Source organism: Nicotiana attenuata, chromosome 2 (genome assembly GCF_001879085.1).
Source record: "Nicotiana attenuata strain UT chromosome 2, NIATTr2, whole genome shotgun sequence".
NCBI lineage: Eukaryota > Viridiplantae > Streptophyta > Magnoliopsida > Solanales > Solanaceae > Nicotiana > Nicotiana attenuata.
In genome coordinates, this window is record NC_031990.1 from 68377379 (window position 1) to 68400275 (window position 22897).

General features: G+C 39.4%; 1 protein-coding gene across 1 annotated transcript; it reads right to left on the reverse strand.

Moving 5' to 3' along the window:
• Positions 4545–5624, reverse strand: LOC109220642 (zeatin O-xylosyltransferase-like). The gene has a single exon (XM_019385107.1). The coding sequence runs from the start codon at positions 5622–5624 to the stop codon at positions 4545–4547; it is 1080 nt and encodes a 359-aa protein (XP_019240652.1).

Sequence of the window (22897 nt, forward strand, 5' to 3'; positions counted from 1 at the left end):
CTAGAAATAGCTGCGTGAGTTGTCCCCAAGTCGAAGCTGATGACCTAGCTGGTATAGCCAATCAATAATCTTTACAACAGGTCTTGGCGGATCCAGACAAGCGAAAAGTAGCAAGATAGACCCCATTGGTCTCCACGATCCCCATGTTCCTAAGAACCTCATGACCGCTGTCCAGAAAATCTTGGGGATCCTCAGAAGATGCACCGCTGATGGTAGTAGTGAAGTGCTTGATGAAACTTATCCAACCTCCACAAAGCCTTCGAAGACGTCGCTGATCTACCACCGGTCTGTGGTGCTGTTCGGCTGAAGAAGCGGTATGTGACCTCGCCATTCGCGAAAGGACAAGAGTAGAGGTTTCAATTTAGCACCGAGAGAACAAAATCGCACAACAGGAAAGAATAGAAGTGAAACTTTTTCCTAACTCTGCAGCCTCTGAGAGATAAATACAGACGTCTCCGTACCGATCCCTCAGACTTTACTAAGCTTGTCTGTGAACTATGAGACCCATGTAACCTAGAGCTCTGATACCAACTTGTCACGACCCGGATTTTCCACCCTCGGGAGTTGTGATGGCGCCTACTAATGAGAGCTAGGCAAGCCAATTTTAATTACTTTTTTCATAAATAACATAATTCCTTTTAACAATTATCGGCAATAATACAAAAGCAGCGAAATTAAATAATAAGCGGAAGTCTCAATATTATAGAAAACTGAATAGAAATGCGGAAAATTTCAACCAAGGCCTCTACCCAACACTGGTGTCACAGTTTCACAGACGGTCTAAGAATACTGCACATAAAGGTCTGAAAGAAATAAACTCGACACTGTCTCCGGAATTACATGAAAGAAAAAGGATTATAGATGAAGGGAGACGCCAGGGCCTGCGAACGCCTGCAAGGCTACCTCGGGTCTCACTGGACTGAAAGCCTGCTCCCACTCTATTGCTGCTGCTACTGGAAGCCTGGGATCTGTGCAAAATAGCACAGAGTGTAGTATCAGCACAACCGACCCCATGTACTGGTAAGTGCCTAGCCTAACCCCGGCGAAGTAGTGACGAGGCTAGGACCAGACCACCAAATAAACCTGTGCAGATATATATACAAGTACAACGAAAAAGTAGCAAGAAAATAACAATTTACGTTGGGGAAGGGAGCATGCTTCAGGGGCAACAGTTAGAAATAGAATTGCAGGAATAGTAAAGCGTACATCTATAATTTAACTTCTGGCAGTAAATGAAGAGATAAGGCAACTTTCATATTCAACTCATCTTGTTGCAGGCGTGCAACCCGATCCCATTTCTCAATATCCCGTGGTAGGCGTACCACCCGCTCCCATTTCAATATCACTCGTGGAAGGCATACCACCCGCTCCCATTTCAATATCACTTGTGGTAGGCGTACCACCCGCTCCCATTTCAATATCACTTGTGGTAGGCGTACCACCCGCTCCTATTTCAATATCACTTGTGCCCATTTCAATATCACTTGTGGTAGGCGTACCACTCGCTCCTATTTCAATAAATCAACAGTTCCTCTAAAAGAAAATTTACTCTAGCAAACGCAACAATTAATACGAGTTCATAAGACAACAAGTACACAATTTGAAATCGGACCTCAAATTGAGGTCCAAATCCCCAATTTTTAGAAAACCTAGGTTCTACCCCAAAACCCCCAATTTCACCCATGAAAATCCTTGATTTTAAGTTGAAAACATGTTAAACGATATTAATGATTGAAGGAAATGAGTAAAAATTAACTTACAAATGATTTGGAAGAAGTCTTGTTCTTGAAAAATCGCCTAAGGAGTTGTGTTTTGAAAAGGGGGTGAAAAATGGTTCAAAATTCGACTAAGTATAAAATATATGCAGGTTGCAGATATGGGATTTGCGAACTGGGGTTCATAATTGCGAACCCCGACCTGTTATGGGAATTGCGAACATTTGTTCGCATTTGCGAACCATGAAGAAAATTGGGGACTTCGCATTTGCGAACCAAAAGGTCGCATTTGCGAAAGTCCCAGCTTCCGCATTTGCGAGCCACCGGTCGCATTTGCGAACATAGTACAAAAGGAACACCTTCGCATTTGCGAAGGTAAGCCTCGCATTTGCGAGAAGGGGCAGATCTGGGCTATCTTCGCAATTGCGAGAAGCCACTCGCATTTGCGATATCGCATTTGCGAACCAAGCTTCGCAAATGCGAATCCGGCAGGTCAGAAATGCAACAGCTGAGTTTCAAATTCCAAAAATGCACTCGTGGCCTACCCAAAACTCACCCGAGCCCTCGGGGCTCCAAACAAAACATACACACAACCTCAAAAATATTCTACGGACTTATTCGTGCGATCAAGTCGCCAAAATAACATCATATTCATCGAATTAAGCCTTAAAATTCATGATTTCTTCCCAATTTTTCATAACACATCAAATTTCCATTTTAAGTCCGAAACACGTCAAACGATGTCCGTTTTCAACCAAACTTTACAGAAAGTGCCTAAATCATATATAAGACTTGTACCGGGTGCCGGAACCAAAATACGGGCCCGATACCATGGTCTTCTAATCAAATTTCATTTTACAATTTCCTTAATTAATTCCAGAAAATAATTTCACACAAAAATTTATTTCTCGGGCTTGGGACCTCGGAATTCGATTCCGGGCATATGCCCAAGCCCCATATTTTCCTACGGACCCTCCGAGACCGTCAAACTACGGGTCCGGGTCCGTTTACCCAAAATGCTGACTGAAGTCAAATTTATTCATTTTACTATCAAAATTTAGCATTTTTCTCACAGAATTCATATTTAAGCTTTCCGGCTACGCGCCCGGACCGCGCACGCAAATCGAAAAAATCCTAAATGAGGTTTTCAAGGCCTTGGAAGTACAAAATGAGTAAGGAAACAGGTGATGACCCTTTGGGTCGTCACAATCCACTATCCATTTAACATTTAACTTTCACCAACAAAGTATGAGAATTATGAAAATTTGCTATTGAAGATGTGATGCACGAATAAGTTAATTAGTTCTTGAATTTGGAAAGTGTAATATATGTATAAGAATTTGACAAGTACTCAGCTCTAAAAAATATGACGTTAACTAATAAATGCAATATGTACATAATAAGTTATTTGAAAACTCTATACATACTTTAGATCTCAAGAGAAATTTTATAGTTTACTTCTTGTAAGGTTGAAGGGATAATTTTGTTATTAAAGGGATTGACATGTCTCCTCTAACCTCTTTACGCCTCCATTGCTTGTGTTGGGTCTTCCTCTCATTTGAGAAAAATTGGATGGAAAAGGACGACATGTAATTTTTAATGAGACTGATAGTAATCGGTGGCAACTCCAGTCTCCATATGCGGAAAGGTGCGACTGTCAATGGGTAAGTTCGCATAACCGCTGCAATTTGTTTTTTTCTTTCTTTTGTGTTTGTTTTAAATTTTAGGTTATTTGAAAGGGTAATTTAGTCTTTTGACTTTTTAATTTAGGGCCTCATGCTTTTATAATAGTATAGATAGATTATTTACTTATTCGAAGCAGTAAATAAATGATGCTAACATAATAAGTTACAAAACAACAAAATCATTTATTTCTCCTAAATAAAAGCAGTCAGACCTAAAGTGCCACGCTAAACGGAGAAAATCTGGTGTCGACGGAGTGACGAAAGATATGACACTCTCTGAGTAACTGAGTGGGTAACTCTGTCCACCAAAGCTTAGACAAATAGGAAAACCTAACGTATTGTATTTTTGTCTCCGTTGAAATTTGAATTAACGCTTACTCAGACATCTAAATTAAAATTACTAGCAACTTTAGGACAACTACTTCAAACCAATCACAATATATAGCAATAACTTTAGGATTCTAGTTTAGATACAAACTAAGCAACAAGTCAACAAGCCAAAAACTAATAGCAACGTGGCTCACATTGAACCTGTCATGTCGCGCGATCTCTAATTATAACAACTCAACTCCTCGTTCTGAGTTTAGTTTTTCATTTTATGTTTTGGGACTTCTAATAGATTTGTATGAGGCGTAGTTGTTGTTGAATTGAACAGGGTTGGTAGTAAAATATTTGAATTGTTAAGGTTTGTATGAGAGTTTTGTTATCAATAACGGTACACCTAGAATGATTCAAGATGATTCAACAAAGAGAATTCAGACATCACGTACGTAACTCATCTTAACCATTATGGAAGAAAAGATGAGTAAATTTATTTATCCAGTAATGTGAGCGATGAAAGACTCCATTTGTTTCTTAGTGGCGCCACCATCTTTCACAGACATCTTGATAGCTTGGCTCAACTCTACCGCTCTCTGTCTCATCTCTTCTCCTTCAATGGAAGTCATCAAAGTCCTCACTCCATTTTCAATTGTATTTGCTTTCACCAATTCATCTTTGTGTTCCCAATCCTTCACTACTAGGCCAACTTTTAACACCCTTGTTATAAGCACGTCGTTGAGTGGGTTGTCGGAATGGATTGGCCAAGTTGCCATTGGCACTCCCATTGTTAGGCTTTCCAAGAANTGCACTCCATTGTTAGCTTTCAAGAAGAGTTCCAACCCGAATGGAATAAGTAACCACCTGTGGAAGGGTGTGCTAGAATTTCCATTTGAGGTACAAAATCTCTTGCTATTATTCCTCTTTCTGCTACTCTTTCTTCAAACCCTGTTGGCAGCTCAATTTTCGGAACGTCTGTTGTAAAACATTTTCCTTTTTTATCTGCTTCTCTTAGAACCCATATGAACTTTTGTTCAGATCTCTCTAAACCAAGGGCAAGCTCAATAATTTGTTCAGGTGAGAAGGTACTTGCCGTTCCAAATGAAACATAGATGACTGAATTCTTGGGTTGTTTATCAAGCCACTCAATGCATCTATGGCTTAATATTCTAGGTGAAGCAGAGTACTCTTCGTTGTGTATATGGACCGGATTGAACGGACCAAGACCCCACACTGGCTTCTCACTTTGTTTAGCAAGTGCGTCGAGATATAAACCTTCTATATCTCTGCATGTATTGAAGATTTCTCCAGATTTAAACGTCCAATCGCGCATGATTTTCATGAACTCCAGCATCTCCTGCGGGTAACAGCTTTGGATGGACGGAATATGGGCTTGCAAAGGAAAGAACAAGCCGTTCATATCGTTGTTGTTATTATTATTATTGTTGTTGTCGTCCGTAGAAATTTGGTGGATCAATGAGTAAACAGCAAAAGCGGAGATGGCGTGGAAAATATATGCCTCAACATTGGGTATTGAATTCACGCCTTGAACAACTTGTAGTACTAAGGAATCATGGATAATTACCACTCTTCTACAAGTTCTTGAAATTGTACGACAAATTTCACATAAAGACTCACCGAGCAGGTCAAAGAATGCAACGTACGACAAATTGTCTTCCTCTACCTCAAAATTGCCAATGTCATGGAATTGTATGTTGGGGAATTGGTCAAGGTTCCATCCTTGTAGCCGAAGCTTCAGTTCTTGATTTCGTGCACCAACGCTGACATAGTGCACTGGAATATCATAGGAAGAGATAAGACGAGAAAGGTGAAGAAGTGGGGTTAGGTGCCCATATTCAGGAAAGGGCACCATTACCACAGCAATATTATAAGAGTTTGCAGCCATTGAAGAGAAACTAAATTAAAGAAAATGGTAGGAGGGTTTGCTGCACATCTCTTCTCCACCGTACCACTGCTCTCTATATATTGAAATACTAGCTCTGTTTTACTAGATTGTTGTCACGAACCAAAATCCATCTTGTTGTGATGGCACATAACCCAACCCGCTAGGTAAGCCAATTTAACAACTAACCAGTTCCAATAGCAATTTAATGAAGCAATTAGGTAAAGAAATATCTGAATCTGATGCATTCTCCAAGGACTAACAGTACAAATCATGAGCTTCTAAGATTTAAATTTACAAAGCTGGTATGAATTAAATACATCATCTGTTCGAAATGTACATAAACAGATTTTCAATAATCTAAGGCTACCATGAACAAAAGGTAGCTACAGCCGGAATGCAGGTACATCTTCAAATTCGGTTCCCATCGAACACAGCAACATCAGCAGCCAACATCTGCACGCAAGGTGCAGAAATGTAGTATGAGTACAACCGACCCCATGTACTCAATAAGTAACAAACCTAACCTTAGGTTGAAAGTAGTGATGAGCTGGAACAAAGGTCGGGTCCAACATCCAATAGCCAACAACAGTTCGTAACAACGCAATGCAAGTAATAAAAGAAGTAACTCAGAGATAAAATGCTCAGCTTTTTCATAGTTTCCCGAAAAATAGTCCGCTTTTCAAGTATATCAGTGAAAACCTAAATCCTTTACCGAAATCGTCGAAAATATAAGTAAGTTTGAAAACTATAAATTTTTCCCAAAAATCCTTTCCATAATAAATAAGATGTTTCATTTTCTTTCCAGATAGCAAGTGTGAAATACCTCTCTATGCCAATATAGCAATATGTGTGAGAAGTCAAGAATGACGTGATACCGTACGACATGAGAAAAATTCATCTCTATGCATGTATGTCATGTGTGCACGTCAATGCCATGTATCTCACAGATGAACTCATGAACTCACACTCTCAGAGTACTCAATCTCACAGTCTCACACTTTCCACTCATCATGATCAATCACTCAATACTATATATGGCCAATCTGACCCAGGAAAGATCCATCCCGGAGTATATACATCAACTGACCAACAGCCACTCAGTACTGAGTAGGGCCAAATCCAGCCCATGGGAAAGATCCATCCCCAGGTATTAAATGCTTCGGACAAGATCCATGTCCAGGGAAGATCCATCCCTCAATATAATCAACGGCTCTTACTCGGGGTGTGTGCAGACTTCGGAGGGCTTCTTCAGTCCAAGCGCTATCAAAAATCAGTTATAACCGCCGGCGTGCAGCCCGATCCCATAATATCACTCTCACTCAGACCCTCGGCCTCACTCAGTCATCAATCTCTCCAGTCTCTCGGGCTCACAATGCCATGAAACTAGCCCAAAATGATGATATGATGTGTCAATAAATGATAACAGAGACTAAGATATGATATGCATATGAATGCGTATGACTAAGTATGTAAAGCAATGAAAGTAGATAGCTCAACAGCAAAATGACCTCAGTGGGTCCCAACACGATAAGCATGTAGCCTAGGCATGGTTTCTAACATGTATCACAACTCAATAGCTCAAGTATGTAGAACTTTCATGGTTATATGTAAGATCAGGTAACTATACAGTACCACCGAAATAATGGAGTCACAATTCACACGGTGCACACCCACATGCCCGTCACCTAGCATGTGCGTCACCTCAACACCAATCACATAGCATGTAATTCGGGGTTTGATGCCTTCAGTACCAAGTTTAGAAGTGTTACTTACCTCGAACAAGCCAATTCCAATACCGAGCAAGCCAAGCGATGCTTCCAAAATACCATCTCCCGCGTACCGACCTCAGAACGACTCAAATCAAGCCAAAAGCAACTCAAATACATCAAGTAATGCCAAAGAAAACAATTCGAAATCATAAAGGTCGAATCCTTAATCAAAACCCCAAACCGGCCAAAAGTCACACCGGGCCCGTGCCTTGAAGCCTAACAATACTCACAAAATCTGGCAACACATTCAATTACGAGTCCAACCATACTAGTTTCACTCAAATCCGACTCCAAATCGGTGTTCAAAGCTCTAAAATTCGCTTTATGAAACTTTAGGCTAAAACCCCCAATTTCCACTTTTTCACAATCCGATTACCAAAAACGAAGATAGATTCACAAAATATAACCAAAACCGAGTAGAGAATACATACCCCAATTCATATGGTGAAAATTGCTTCAAGAATCGCCTCAATCTGAGCTCCATAGCTCCAAAAATGTAAAAATGGCTGAAACTCTCGAAATAGAGTACTTTATAACCCAGGCATCCTCTTATGCGAACGAGGGAAAACCATCGCGTTCCGATGAACAAAATGCACTGCCACCAAAAGACTCTATGCGAACGCGGACAAGGCTCTGCTAACGTGAAGAACAAACACAACGGCCTCCCAAAATACACTACGCATTCGCGAAACATGGCATGTGAACGCGAAGAAGAATCTTTTGCCTCCAGCTTCTTGATCCAGGCTTACGCGAACGCGTGCAGGCTTACGCGAACGCGATGCTCAAATTACAACAACCTACGCGAACGCATCTGAGGACTCGCGAACATGATGAACAATTTCTCCCAGCCTTCAAACAACTCTACGCGATCGCGATCCATACCCCGCAATCGCGATTAAGGAAACTAGATACTGAGAGTTCTGCAAAACCAACAATGAAAAATGAAATAAAAATAATCCGAACTCAATACGAAATACGCCTGAGCCCTTCGAGACCCCATCCAAATATACCAACTAGTCCCATAACATAATACAGACCTACTCGAGGCCTCAAATCACGCATAACAATATCGAAATGACGAATCACACCTCCATTCGAACTTGATGAACTTTGAACTTTTCAACTTCCAAAACTCATGCCGAAACATAGCAAATCAATCTGGAATGAACTCAAATTTTGCATACAAGCCCCAAATGACATAAAGAAGCTATTCAAATTCCCGGAACCACAACTCGAATCCGATATCAAAAGTTCGCTCCCGGTCAAACTTTTCAAAAATCGAACTTCCGCCATTTCAAGCCAAATTCAACTACGGACCTCCAAATCACAATCCGGACACGCTCCTAAGTCCGAAATCACCCAACGGAGCTAACGGAACCATCAAAACTCCAATCCCAAGTCAAATATTAAATTGTCAAACTTGGTCAACTCTTCCAATTTAAAGATTCCTAGTTGAGAATCATTCTTCCAAATCAATCCCGAATAACCTAAAAACTAAAACCGATGATTCGCACAAGTCATAATACATAAAACGATGCCACTCAAGACTTCAAATAGCTGAACATGGTGGAAATGCTCAAAACGATCGGTCGTGTCGTTACAATTATAAAGCATTAATTGTTGGTAGTATTTGTTATAGTATAATTAAAACTCCATCGATTTTCACCATGTCGAAACTGGTCAAATTTCCCATTGTTCACTTTTACTTGTCCACGATAAATTCTGTAGGCCCCTTAAGAAATAATAGATGAAGTGCACATTTTACTATCACTACTAAAAAACTGCCAAAAAGCGTCCACAAAAACCGACCGAAATCAGTCGAAATCAAACAAAAATCGACCGATTTCTGACCGTTTTCAATTGGTCGATAAAATAATGGTCGCAATAGTGAAGTGACCGAAATTGATCGCTATTTTCCGACCGAAGGCAGTCGGTAACTGTCAATACAATTTGACCAGGTATCTGACACAAATTAATTTTACCGACCGACTTCGGTTGGTATTGTTATTAATACTTTTTTATTTATTTTAATATTATCGACCGAATTCGGTCGAAAATTTAATTATTCATTTTTTAATTATTTTTAAATGACCAACCAAAATCGATCTCTATTCCTAAAATATATAATTTTACATTTTTATTTAAAATTGTTAATTCCGACCAAAATAGATCGGTATTATTTAAATAATTAAAATCATAAATTTCGACCGAAGTCGGTCGGTAAATTTGATTTTCTAGAAATTAATAAGAACATTTCCGACCGAAGTCGGTCAGTTTTCTAGGTAAATTTTTTGCCAGAAATAGCTATTTTATGCTCTACCACCTGCCAACAACCAATCACCTATAATGGCAATATTACATTACTGCCATTCAACCAATAACAACAATAATAACGACGATAACAACAACAATAACAACAACAATAACAACTATCAAAACTATATTAACAAAACATTTTCACCATCTCCATCTCCACTAAACTATATTAACAAGACATCATACCCAACAACAAAACGTTTCACAAGTTAAAAATTCAAACATCATTCAATGAGTGTTTTGTACTACATCATCTTCATCTCTAGTACTACTATGGAATTCATCGTTGGCATCGTTCGAAGGTTTAGCATCTGGGGAAGGTTCACGAGACCGGGGAATCGGGAAAGCACCACTAGCAAGAAGATTGGCTAGCTGAACTTGAAGGATATTAAATTGTTGGTCCCTCTTTTCTAGGTGAACTTAAAGGGTATCTAATTGTTTATCTCTCTTTTGTTCTCTAGTCTTTGTCTCTTCGAGCTCTCCTGTCAGCTGTGCGATATTCTTCTCTATAGAAGAGAGAGTCGACCTATTAATTGTCTCGCCTAGGGTGGAAGTCCCTATACCTTGCAATCTAGCCCTGTATCGCCGAAATGATCTCTCTGGAAGGCCGTATGCTATCCCCTTTTTAGGACCACCGACAACATTCAACCATATCCTCTACGATTCTTCGTTTGAAATGGGTGATCGCTCGCCTTGCTCATTCGGTGGCAAGCTCTGAGTGTACTCCTCCACATTAGCCTTGTAGCGACCCTTTATTTAGAAGATCGAAAATTATTAACTATATAATATTATACACATTAATTTCAAGTTATAGTAGTTATGAAACTTACATATGCAGTCTCCGCCCGGTCCTCGACCCATTTAGATGGATCTGTCGGTGCCTTCTTCTTCTGGATGTGAGTCTCCATGAAGAACTCATCATGAGTCATCTTCCTCCCATATTTTGTTTCCTACAAATATAATAAGACGTTAACTAAATTAAAATATATAAATATAGTTCGATAAAAATTGGATGTAAATATTTTAAGGAATTAACAGTAGTCTCCTCTTAGTCCCCATGCTCCTTGCACCCGCACAGTGCAAGGAGCCACCTTTCTAAGATGCTCGGGCCTTCTTTCCCTGTTCACTCCTCTTCTCGAATTTCTCGTTGGTCCACTGCCTCAGCAAATCCTCCAATATATCTGGTAGAACCCATGAAGGTTGCTCTTTTTTCAAGCAGAGGAGAAGGAATCAGATAGTCTCTTACGGCATTTGAATAAAAAATTTGCAAGAATTTCAGTGTTATACGTCCTCCCAGGCACACTTAGTCTGCAAATGAAGTGTGTAACGTTAGATGAAAATATTATTAATATAATGCTTAAATAAACAAGAATTGTATTAAAACCATAACTTGGTTGAAAATTTGATGCTGGAGCTCCGCTGGAAAGTCACTCCAAGTCGCATAGGGTGGATTATACAACCGGCCAAGAGCGTCAGTGATTATCTTTATAGTCCGGTGATGAGGTATGAACTTGCAACATAACAATTACATTAAATAAACAAGAATAGCTATTATAATTCAGTATAAATAAAGAAGTAATAAATAAATATTATCCATTGCCCTCATGTTACACCCCATATTTTCGTACGTGAAAGTACGCCATAAGTAAATTGATGAAAGCTCGGAAATGAGATGTTACATCCCGCATTTTCGTACGTTAAAGTTTCGTCATAAGTCAATCGACGTAAAGCTTGAGAATGAAATTAATTTGAGATTATCAGTTTACGCTATTTCAAACAAGTGATAAGTAAACTCGTGAAGGTAAGAGGGTAAGCGAATCGAATCGAAGAAAGCGAGTTTCGTCGAAGTTTGTCATTTTGGGATAAAATACAGTCCGAGCTATACTACCCGGTAATTATGAACTAGTGCCATAAAAGGTACCACATGACCATGATAGCAAGGTGTATAAGGTGTGTTAAAAGTGAGTAGTATTTTAAGTTATTTGAGATAATTCTTAACTATGTGAGTAATTGGTTAATTATTGGATTAGTGGGGAATTAATAAGTTGATTAAGGAGTTGGTGGGTGATTAGTTGGGGCCATTGGATAAACACTATGGAACCTAACGTGGTAGCCAACCTTGTCCAAATTAATGACTCATAATTCTTATGATAAGGTGTCAAATTTAGTGGCTTAGTCGTTACAAAGTGTGGTCCCCACACCCACTTAAATAAAAGGCCTATTAAATTACAAATTGAGATGCTTATATCAAGATGCAAGTAACGGATGGAAGTCTCAAATTTAAGAGATCTCTTATCTTACTAAAAGTAGGATACTAAGGCCTGCTAAGTAAAGAATGGAGCTCGACATTTAGTATGAAATTGCAGCAGCGTGAAGTTGCGACTCTAAGGGAGTACGGTACAATCTTTTCCATGAGTATCATACAAAGTTTTTCCTACTCGATCCACCGTTACGTGTTGTTGTCAGGAATCGGCTCAGGTATGTTAAGGCTAAACTTCCTTCCTTTCTTTTTCGCGGATGATATTATACTTGACACAACCGAAATGAGCAAATGCATAATTTCCATAAATGACTCTATTCATAGAAATACTAGAGATGCTTATATTCTTGATTCCCCATGTGTCATATTATTCTATCATCTGTTCATGGGTCTTAGAAAATACGTAAGTTGATAAAGTTTGTTTCATGATATTAATCAAAGGCATAATGGTCTTATGACACTCTGAAAGATTTTATTAACGTATTTCTCATGCATTGCATTCATCTACATTGAACCATGACCAGATAGCGCTATATATGCGTGTGTATATATATATATATATATATATATATATATATATATATATATATGTATGTATGTATGTATGTATATGGAATATGGAAAAAGGTTACGGCGTAATATACGCACCACCACCTGATCAGCTGGTATACGTTGATGATTTGCCCACAGTGGCCGAGATGATATGATGGGATGCCCTCAGAGGCTTGATGATGTTATGAACGCATATACCTATGCATGGTATGGCATTTATACGCATATGCATGACATTATAATATTAAATGATTCACAGAGCTATTCAGATATACATGTTGAGTCTTTTACTCCATGTTTCTCTCATGTCTATTGTTTACTGTTTTCATTCCTTACATACTCGGTACATTATTTGTACTAACGTCCCTTTTGCTTGGGGACGCTGCATTTCATGCCCGCAGGTCCCGATAGACAGGTTGAGAGTCCTCCAAGTAGGATCAGCTCAGTGGAAGATGTTGGTGCGCTCCATTTGCTCCGGAGTTGCTTATTTGGTTAGCACGATTTAGACATGTATTGATTGGTATGTCGGGGCCCTGTCCTGGCCTTATGACATTTATGTATTCTTAGAGGCTTGTAGACATATGTCATGTATTTGAAAGATTGTATGGCCTTGTCGGCCTATGTTCAATGTACGAGTGATTATTTTGGCCTTATAGGCCCGTACGTCATATGTATAAATCAATATATCAGGCTGGGTCATTTTATGTCGAGTGTTCTCTCATGTTTTATTCTTGTTACCTCATACAACCCTTCAGGCCTATTTACCCATGTTGATGTAATGAGAAAGATATTACATTGGTACTCGATTGAGTAACGGCACCGGGTTCCCATCGCGGCCCATCGGTTTGGGTCGTGACACCTCAGACCTGATGATCATCCTATGTTAACAATCATACCGAACTTCATCCAGATCATAATCCTTCGAAGAATGTGAAGCATGTGTAGAAGGGGGGCATCTAGATCAACGCTACTATCCCGAAGGCGAAATCTAGAAATGCTAGGAGACGAACTTTGTGGAGAGGGAGACGGGGTCGCTGATGAGGATGGCTGGGATCCACTACCTTGCTGCGATCTAGACCCTTGATGCCATCCAGACCACTGCTGCGATCTGCCTGGCTGAAATCTAGATGGATGCAATCCAGCTGGTGATGAAGCAAATGGAGCAAATGACGGGCGTATCACCACATTTCCCTGTGACTACTGACTCGATGGACCCATATAACTCTATGCAGGATCATGTGGAGGAAGGGGGTATAGCCCTGTGGTACATAATGGTAAGAATACTGTTGGGAGGGCAAATGATAGGTAGTGTGATGAGTGGATGGATGTGGAAAAGATGTGTTCCTAGAAGATTGCTGCCGGCCATCATCAGCGGAGGGATGCATGTGTGGAGTGGAAAGAAGCGAGGGTGTAGCACCATCATCATGATGAATAGGCCTCTTATCCTTCCTAGACCTACCTCGACCCCTATCGGTCATCTGCATAAATCAAAGAAAATGTTAGAATTGAGAATATAAATCTATATAAGTTGAGAGCTCTTGAAAAAACTAACATGCTAGTCCTCTTCGAAGTATCCTTCCTTGACCGAAAATTCTTCCTCTTCCCTTATTTCATTTTCATTAGGTGATTCTTCATCCTCGTTTTCAATTATTGTTATTTCCTCCATATGAACTTCTTCTAATATGCATTGAGGATGGTCTAAGTCATTTTCTAACCGATCATCCACCATTTGGTTAACACTTGAGGTATCGTTTTGGTAAGCAACATCTAGCAAATTCTCAACTTCCACCCTACCAACAGGCTTAGTTTTGATTACAACAAACTAATCAGCTGTCACGACCCAAAATCCACTAAAGGTCATGATGGCGCCGGACACCGCTGTCAGGCAAGCCAACACTAAATACTTAATTTAGGTCTTATTTTAATATTTTTGAAATCATAGTTTTCCTTTTATTAAATGGTAGAAGATGAAAAGTACAGAGTAAATAGTAATATTTTAACCATTTCAATACTGAACAACCCATAATCACCCCAAAACCCGGTGTCACAAGTGCATGAGCATCAACTAGGAAGATAATATAAAATACAACATCTGTCCAGAATACAATTTAGACAGGAAAATACATAGGTAACTCTGAAGGAGACTCTACTGGCTGCGGATCATAAGATGGAAATGTAGCTCACCTATGTCCCCACATTAACCACGCCTCTGCGTCCACAAGCCACTAAACATATATATGCTTGCACAACAAAAATATGCAGCAAGTGTAGTATGAGTACGTAAATCAATGCGTACCCAGAAGGTATCCCGTCTAACCTCGAAGAAGTAGTGACAAGAGGTCGACTAAGACACTTACTATGGGCTATAAATAAGATGCCGATATTATATTTAAGCATGAAATACATGATATATCAGGAAATTTAATAACCGGTAATAATCAACAATTCTTTTATTAATAAGAAACTTCCAAATTTGTCTTTCATCAGTTATCATTTTGTATCTCAGGCCAATGAGGCAATATCAATTATTATAAATTCCAAAGAAACCAATTCAATCATGCGCAAATCATGTCGAGGTCGTACGGCCCGATCCAATATAAATATTTAAACTGTGCACTGCCGAGGGTCGAACAACACGAACCATAGATGCATCTATCTGCTACCGAGGCGCTCGGCCCGCTCCACAAAAGATAAAATACATCAAAACAAATTCAAGATTTATTAAGGCACAATTATTCCAAAGGAATACCAATTCTCGTTAACGATCAAGTAAATACAGTTTAACCTTTTTCAATTCCTTTATCAAGTTTCAATATGTTTTAAATAATTAAATTAACAAGTAGGTTGCAAACATCGCGAGTATAACATGATTTGGGTCCTAGACTACCCGGACATCAAGCATTATAGTAGCTACTCATGGACTCTCATAACCTCGTGCGTACGTAGCCCCCCACAAATAGAAGCATATATTAAATCAATTCACCTATGGGGTTAATTCCCTCTTAAAAGGTTAGAGAGGAGACTTACCTCGCTCCGAAGTTCCATAGCCGGCTTCCAAGCCTTTCAAACAACTCAAATTAATGCCGAATGCTCCAAAACTAGTCAATAAATGAGAAAGTCCATAAATATATACTCCAATACTCGTTATAATTCTATTTACTACAATTTCCAACTCCGTCCGAAAAGTCGATAAAATTCACCCTCGGGCACACGTGCCCGTATTCCAAAAATTTTTGAAGATAAACATTACCCATAACCTCACGAACTCAAATATATAATTTATTCTCAATTCCATGTCCAAATTCGTGGTCAAAATCTAAAAAAACCAAATTCTAGGTTTTCTACCAAAAACCTCACAATTTCTACTAATTTCCATGTTTAAATCCTTATATAAACCATGTATTTAACTTATAATAGGTGGAATCACTTACCTTGTGTTGCTTGATGAAAATCCCCCTTTGAAGCTCTCCAAAATCGCCTCAACCAAGAGAGAATGAAGGAAAAATGACCAAATCTCGTACTTAAGTAAGTCTACTGCCCAGTGATCCTCGCACCTGCGGTCACTGGACCGCTTCTGCAGTTCCGCAGGTGCGGTACGAATTCCGCTTCTACGGGAACGCCCCCAGCTGCCCCAGTCCGCTTCTCCATTGCCAAGACCGCATCTGCGATCACATAGGTGCGGAAATTCCTTCGCACCTGTGGCCTTTTCCTCATTCACTCCCAACCGCTTCTGCGGTTCACTGCCTCGCTTCTGCGGGGCCGCTTCTGCGATAAAGCTTCCGCAGAAGCGGTTACACCTGCAGCTAGAATCCTTCAGCTTCTCCTTCAAGTCAAAAGTCGGTCCGTTAGCCATCCGAAATCCACCCAGGGCCCTCGGGACCTCAACCAATTATACCAACACGTCCCAAAATGCAAAACGAACTTAGTCAAAGTCTCAAATCACGCCACACAACGTTGAAACTATGAATCATACCTTGAATCAAACTTATAATTTTCCAAACATTCAAATTCTATATCTCGTGCCGAAACATATCAAAGCAATCTGGAATGATTTCAAATTTTGCACACAAGTCATAATTAACATTACAGACCTACTCCCACTTCCGGAATCGGAATCCGAACCCTGATATCAAAAAGTCCACTCCCGATCAAACTTCTCAAAAGCCTTCAAATTTCTAACTTCCCCAAATGATCCCAAAATGACCTACGGACCTCCGAATCCACTTCCAGACGCGCTCCCAATACCAGAATCGCCATACAGAGCTTTTCCCAGGCTCGGAATCCCAAAACGGACATCGACAATATTGAAATGCACTTCAACCCAAATTTATGAAATTCTTCCAAAATGCTAACTTTCACAATAGGTGCCGAAACGCTCCCAGGTCTTCCAAAACCTGACTCGGGTATCGCCCAAGTCCAAAATCATCTTACGAACCTATTGGAACCTTCAAATCCCGATTCAGAGGTCGTTTACTCAAAAATCACACTTTAGTCAATTCATCCAACTTAAAGCTTCCGAAATGAGAATTTTTTTTCCTAATCAACTCCGAACTTCCTGAAATTCAATTCCGACCACGTGTACAAGTCATGACACCTCAAGTGAAGCTGCTCATGGCCTCAAATCACTGAACGACGTGCTAGATCTCAAAACGACCGGTCGGGTTGTTACATCCTCTCTCACTTAAACATATGTTCGTCCTTGAACGTGCTAAGAACTGCTCTGGAGTTGTCTAAAATCACTGTTTAACACCCCGTGCTACCACAACCCAGTTGAGCACATTAGCTCAAGCCAGTCTGAAGAATCTCCCTTTTACTTAGTCAAATAAGCCTTAAATCCCAATTCCAACATCCGGAATTCTCTGCCAGGCCTGTTTCCATCATACGACAGCCGTAACAATCACTACACAATGTACCAATACATGATTGCATACTTTTGTTGAATCCACACCATGCACCGCATAATTCACATGGCCATAATAACATCCTCTGATAATAATAGTCAAAATTCCACGAATATGATGCTCACAACACACCTCATGATACATATAAGTCCTGTTCCAACTCTTGAAATGCTGCCACGACGGAAGAGATGTGTAGAAATTCATAACCAACTACCGAGTCAACAAGTCATTGAGTTTCTCCCCTTGACAAGAACCATTGCCTCATTATGAACCAAATAATGGTATTTTCTCTTTAGTACAACTAAGGTGCAATAAATGACCAGCATCTCGAGAGCCATCCTGCTCATATAGCACCACAAACTATACGGGATCTCGATACGAGTGCGAATAATCAAACCACCTCACAACCCACACTGCACAATAGAGTATTACATGAAATAGCTGACGACAGAAGTAACATCCAAGGCCTGAAGACTCCTCCGTAAACAACGATATGCTGAAATGAACACATCCGACCTGATATAGAGCCCATATTGACATTTAGATCCATCCACAGACCTCAAGCCAATTCTTGTCACACCTCCTTTTTCACCTACTACACCCCGTGAAGGGTATAATAAAGGAGTTTTTCCAATTAAAGGACAATCAAAACGGGATCCGTTTATTAAGAGATTCAGAGTCGCCACTGGGAGATTTATGGTGTCCCAAGTCACCGGTTTGAATCCCGAATCGAGGAAAAGGGTTTGACTCTGTTTAACAGTCGTGAACCAGAAATCTGGTAAGGAATTCTGTTAATCCGGGAGAAAGGGCTAGGCATTCCCGGGTTCCGTGGTTCTAGCACGGTCGCTCAACTGCTATATTTGGCTACAAATCTGATTTTAATACATGTCATCCTATGGTGCAATTTTTAAAATTATTTACCGCTTTTAAAATTTTTTTTAGGAAATAGAACGTCGTTTAAAAACATGTTTTTGGATCACGTCACATGAAATGCATCCGGATCCTCGACACATTTTACTCAATGTTTTCGGATTTGGATTTGGGTCGCATGAAATGCACACCCGAATTTAGGAAGGTACGATTATTAAAGAGCGCGCCTAAAGCGACTAACGTGTTATTAACTTTGCGGGAGGCCATGAAAATTCGCTAAATGGCACGTCCCGAACTCTAAATACGTAAAAATTTGAAGAGGGCCATGCAATTTATGAGTTTTATTTAGCGCGGCGCACCTCGTTTTTATTTTAAAGGCCAACCTAAAAGAAACTACAATTTTCTATTAATGGTGTTGTCTCTAAAAGGGCCCTAATTAATTAGCGTCATTAATTACTATTATTAGAAAACCTTTCGCGGAATTCGAGCTTCAAACTCAGGTCCACACTTGAACAAGAGGAAAACCTCCTAATTCAAATATGCTACCTAGCTTGGAAGGCCCAAAACCCGTATTATTATTAAGAAAAAGTTTAACTGAAGTTGCGTGAACGCATACTCCAACTTGATTTTTAGAATTGTGATCATGTTACGCGAACGTATACACAATCACGGTATTTGACTGATTAATAGCACCTACAGCACACTAGCAATCATTCATGACAATTCAAACAACAAAAAAACCAACATTCCTCAAAGATATTATATATGCTATATTATAACAAGTATCGTAATACAGTAATTCAACTGTTACTAATTGACTTTTGCTATATCATAAATTCCACTGATTTTTGCTATATCATAAAAACCAATCACGCACTATGATGGCAGCTCAAGTGAAACATGAATACCATGCACAATATTAAACCAACCAACCCCAAGTTCAATCCTTCCACAAATTAAATCGATTCAAACACTAGAAATCATAAATAAAGATTGTAATCTTAACACATTAAACTCATCGGAAACAAGATGCTACTACTGCTCGTAACCTCAACCAAGCACCATGATTTGCTTCAAGCGACAATTACAGGAGACTTTCACACTAAATAGTTGAAACAACAAAATATTCATGGACTGTGGTTGTTGAGATTACGATCAGATTTGTAAAAAAAAATGGAGTATAAATGGTGAATGCATGAAGATGTAATTTCAAGCTTTCCGTTGAGGCATTCCATCGAACAAACAAAACTATACACACAACAATGGAGAAATATACAAATGCAGCAAATAAGAGAAGAGGATATGACCTTTATTGAAGCTTTTCACTTTCAAGTCGTATAACAGAGTTGTTTACAACAACATGGCATTCGACGTGATAGCAAAAATTGAAAACCGGCGCTTCGACCGGAACTCGACGGAACCCAGATCTGTCCGGCAACCTCGAACGGAAAGGAACAAACCCAATGAACAGAGCTAGAGTCCTACGATCACAACAGAAACGTTACGCNGCGACTTTGAAACCACTTATATTCCCTGAGGTATCTTTATGCTAAATTATGTTGCTCATGATTGTTTAAAAAAAACTGGGTCCCGTTTTCCAGGAGGGACCTGAGAACTCCTAATTGGATCCTACTTCAAACATGCAACTTTGAAAGCACTTATATTCCCTGAGGTATCTTTATGCTAAATTATGCTACTCATGATTGTTTTAAAAAAAATTGGGTCCCATTTTCCAGGAGGGTCCTGAGAGTTTATGGTCAAACCTGTTTGGTGCTTGCTCTTCCCCTACGGAGAGTTCCTCCGAAACAAACGAAATTTCCTGCCCCTGTTTCAATCAAAGAAAAAATCTTGTCAATTTATAAACATGGTGGTTGGTTTGTGGCTTGAGCTTTGAGGGCGATTGCTCCTTCATTTCCCATGATAACTGATTTCCACTCGAAGACCCTGCCTGCTTATTGACTAATCACTTTCTCTGTCATCCGTAATACCTTTTCTCCGTTCAGACCCAATATCCTCTATTTGTTGCATTTCTCATGAACTGGCATCTACCCAACCTTTGTGTCTCACATGAATTCTAAAGCACGTCCATTGCCCCCACTCCGTGTGTATGCTGTTCTTTCTTGACTTAAACCACTGGACTTGGCCTTGAGGTCTGTTGCTCCTTCACTTGCCATGACAACTGATTTCCATTTGAAGACCCCGCTTGTTCCTTGACTAACTACTTCCTTTGTAAACCTTAACATAGAAAATACCTCTTTTCGCTCAAACCCAACACCTTCTATCTATTGCATTGCTCCTGAACTGACATTTACCAACCTTTGTGTCTCACATGAACCCCAAAGCACGACACTTGTCACCCCTTCATTGCGTATGCTGTTCTTTCTTTCCTTAAACCACTAGTCCTGTCCTTGGGGTCTACGGCTCCCTCATTTGCATTGATAACTTTAACTTCTGCTTGGAAAGTCTTGCTCGTCACTGGTTTAATACCCTTTTATCAATCTTATCACAGGAAATACCTTTGATCTGTTCACCCAACCCTTCATCTATTGCATTGTTCATGACTTGACATATACCAAGCCCTTGTGTTTCACATGAACTTCCAAAGCATATTGATTGTTACCAAATCATCGCGCATGTTGTTCTTTCCTGATTTAAATCACTAGCCTTGGCCTCAAGGTCTATTGTTCCTTCACTCGCCCTGATAACTTTGATTTCCACTTGAAGACCCTGCTTGTCATTGTTCAACCACCTTTTGTCAATCTTACCACAGAAAATATCTCTGATCCGTTCACCAAGCACCTTCCATCTTGTTGCATTGTTCATGAATTGATATGTGCCAAACCTTTGTATTTCACAAGGATCCCAAAGCATGTTGATTGTTATTAGCTTAATGCGCTTGTTGTTTTTTCCTGACTTATGACATTTTGATGTGTTAGCCAGACCCCGTTTTGTGCAATTGGAAAGCTGGTGGCAAATTTTGAAGTCATTTCTTACTTGTTCTGACCAGACATACCCAAGAAGAGGAAGTAAACAAAACAAAAAGAACAGAGTAGAGGACAATGGGAAGAGATGATTCCTAACAAGAAAACTACAAAGTAGAAACCTATCGGATGTGGATACCAACTCTAATGACCATGACATGCACCTGCGGCCTATTCTGTTAAGCAAATCTGATGTTCGGCTGTTGTCGTACCTTTTTGCCATGAAACTGGGCTTCAATGCTCCGCTTATCCAATCTGATTCACAATCCTTATTCGACTTGTAGTGCCCGAAGGGTTTTCACCATCAAGCCTCTCTCATTTCTTTCTTTCTCTCAGCTCCCCTCGCCTTATGGTGCCCGTGAAGGTTTTCACCAATAAGACTCTCTCATTTTTTATTTCTCTCAGCTTTCATCGCCTTGTGGTACCCGTGAGGGCATTTATCATCAAGACTCTCTCATTCTTCATTTCCCTTGCTTGTACCAGAATGTTGCCCCTGACATGAATCACTTCTACTTGCTCGTCTTGGCACTTTTTGAAGACTGATCGGAAGGTCTTTCTTTGGACCGTAATGTGGGCTTTTGGATAGGGTTAGAAAGAAAGGGTATCAGAGGCTCGAAACAATTCGACATGGGTTCAAAATTACAACTTTCGGAATCAACTTCCCACAACATACACAACTTCTGCCCCAGTTTCTTTCTTGGGGACTTTTGGATTTTTGTTTTGGTGTGACTGAACCTCAGAGAGAGGCTGCCTACGTACCCTTTCGGGATCAAGTCAAACGTAGTTCAGGTCATAGGAATTACTTTGTTGCTATTTTCCTTTCTTCTCCTTTTTTCTTCTTTCTTTCCTTTTTTTTTCTTTTCTTTTTTCTTCTCTTTTCTTTGATTTACTCTTTTTCCATTTTTCTTTCTCTTTTTCTCTCTTTTTTTTCTTTTTCTCTTTTTTTTGTATCATATTTATAGACTCTGCTTCTGATTCCAAAAGAGGGATATGAAAGAAAATAAATAAGTCTCAAAGGGGTAACAAAGGATAAAGTGTTTAGATAGCAGAATAAAATGTCTTCGTCATTCCAATCTTCAAAACATGCCAAATACAAACAACACAATTAAACAAACCGAGGAACACATTTATAACTGTGAGCACGTGATTTTTGCCACGCTTAAATCACTTCTATAAAATTCCTTAGAATTAGGATTTTTCTTTATTATTTGAATTTTTAGGAATTAATCGCATAATTTCCATGATTATTTGCATTTCTGTGTGCATTCTTAAGGCAAGATAAACTCATAAAAATACAAAAAAAAAATACGCATTGCGTTTAGGATTTAATTTTACATATTTTTAGATTAATTAGTAATTAGGGTTTTACAAAAATACAAAAAAAATCACAAGAATGGAGTTGTTTTGCTTGGTTTGAATTTTAGCTTTGAATTTTATTAGTTTTCTTTAAATTGGTGATGTTGGTTACTAATTAGAGCTTAATATAATTTGGTAGGGTAATTTAGAGTTAATTTAGATTTTTAGTTTTAATTTGAAAAGAAAAAGAATAAAAGGGAAAATAAAAAGAAAAGAAATTAAAGAGAAATCAGATTTTTGGGCCAGTCTTTGTTCCTCAAACCTGCCC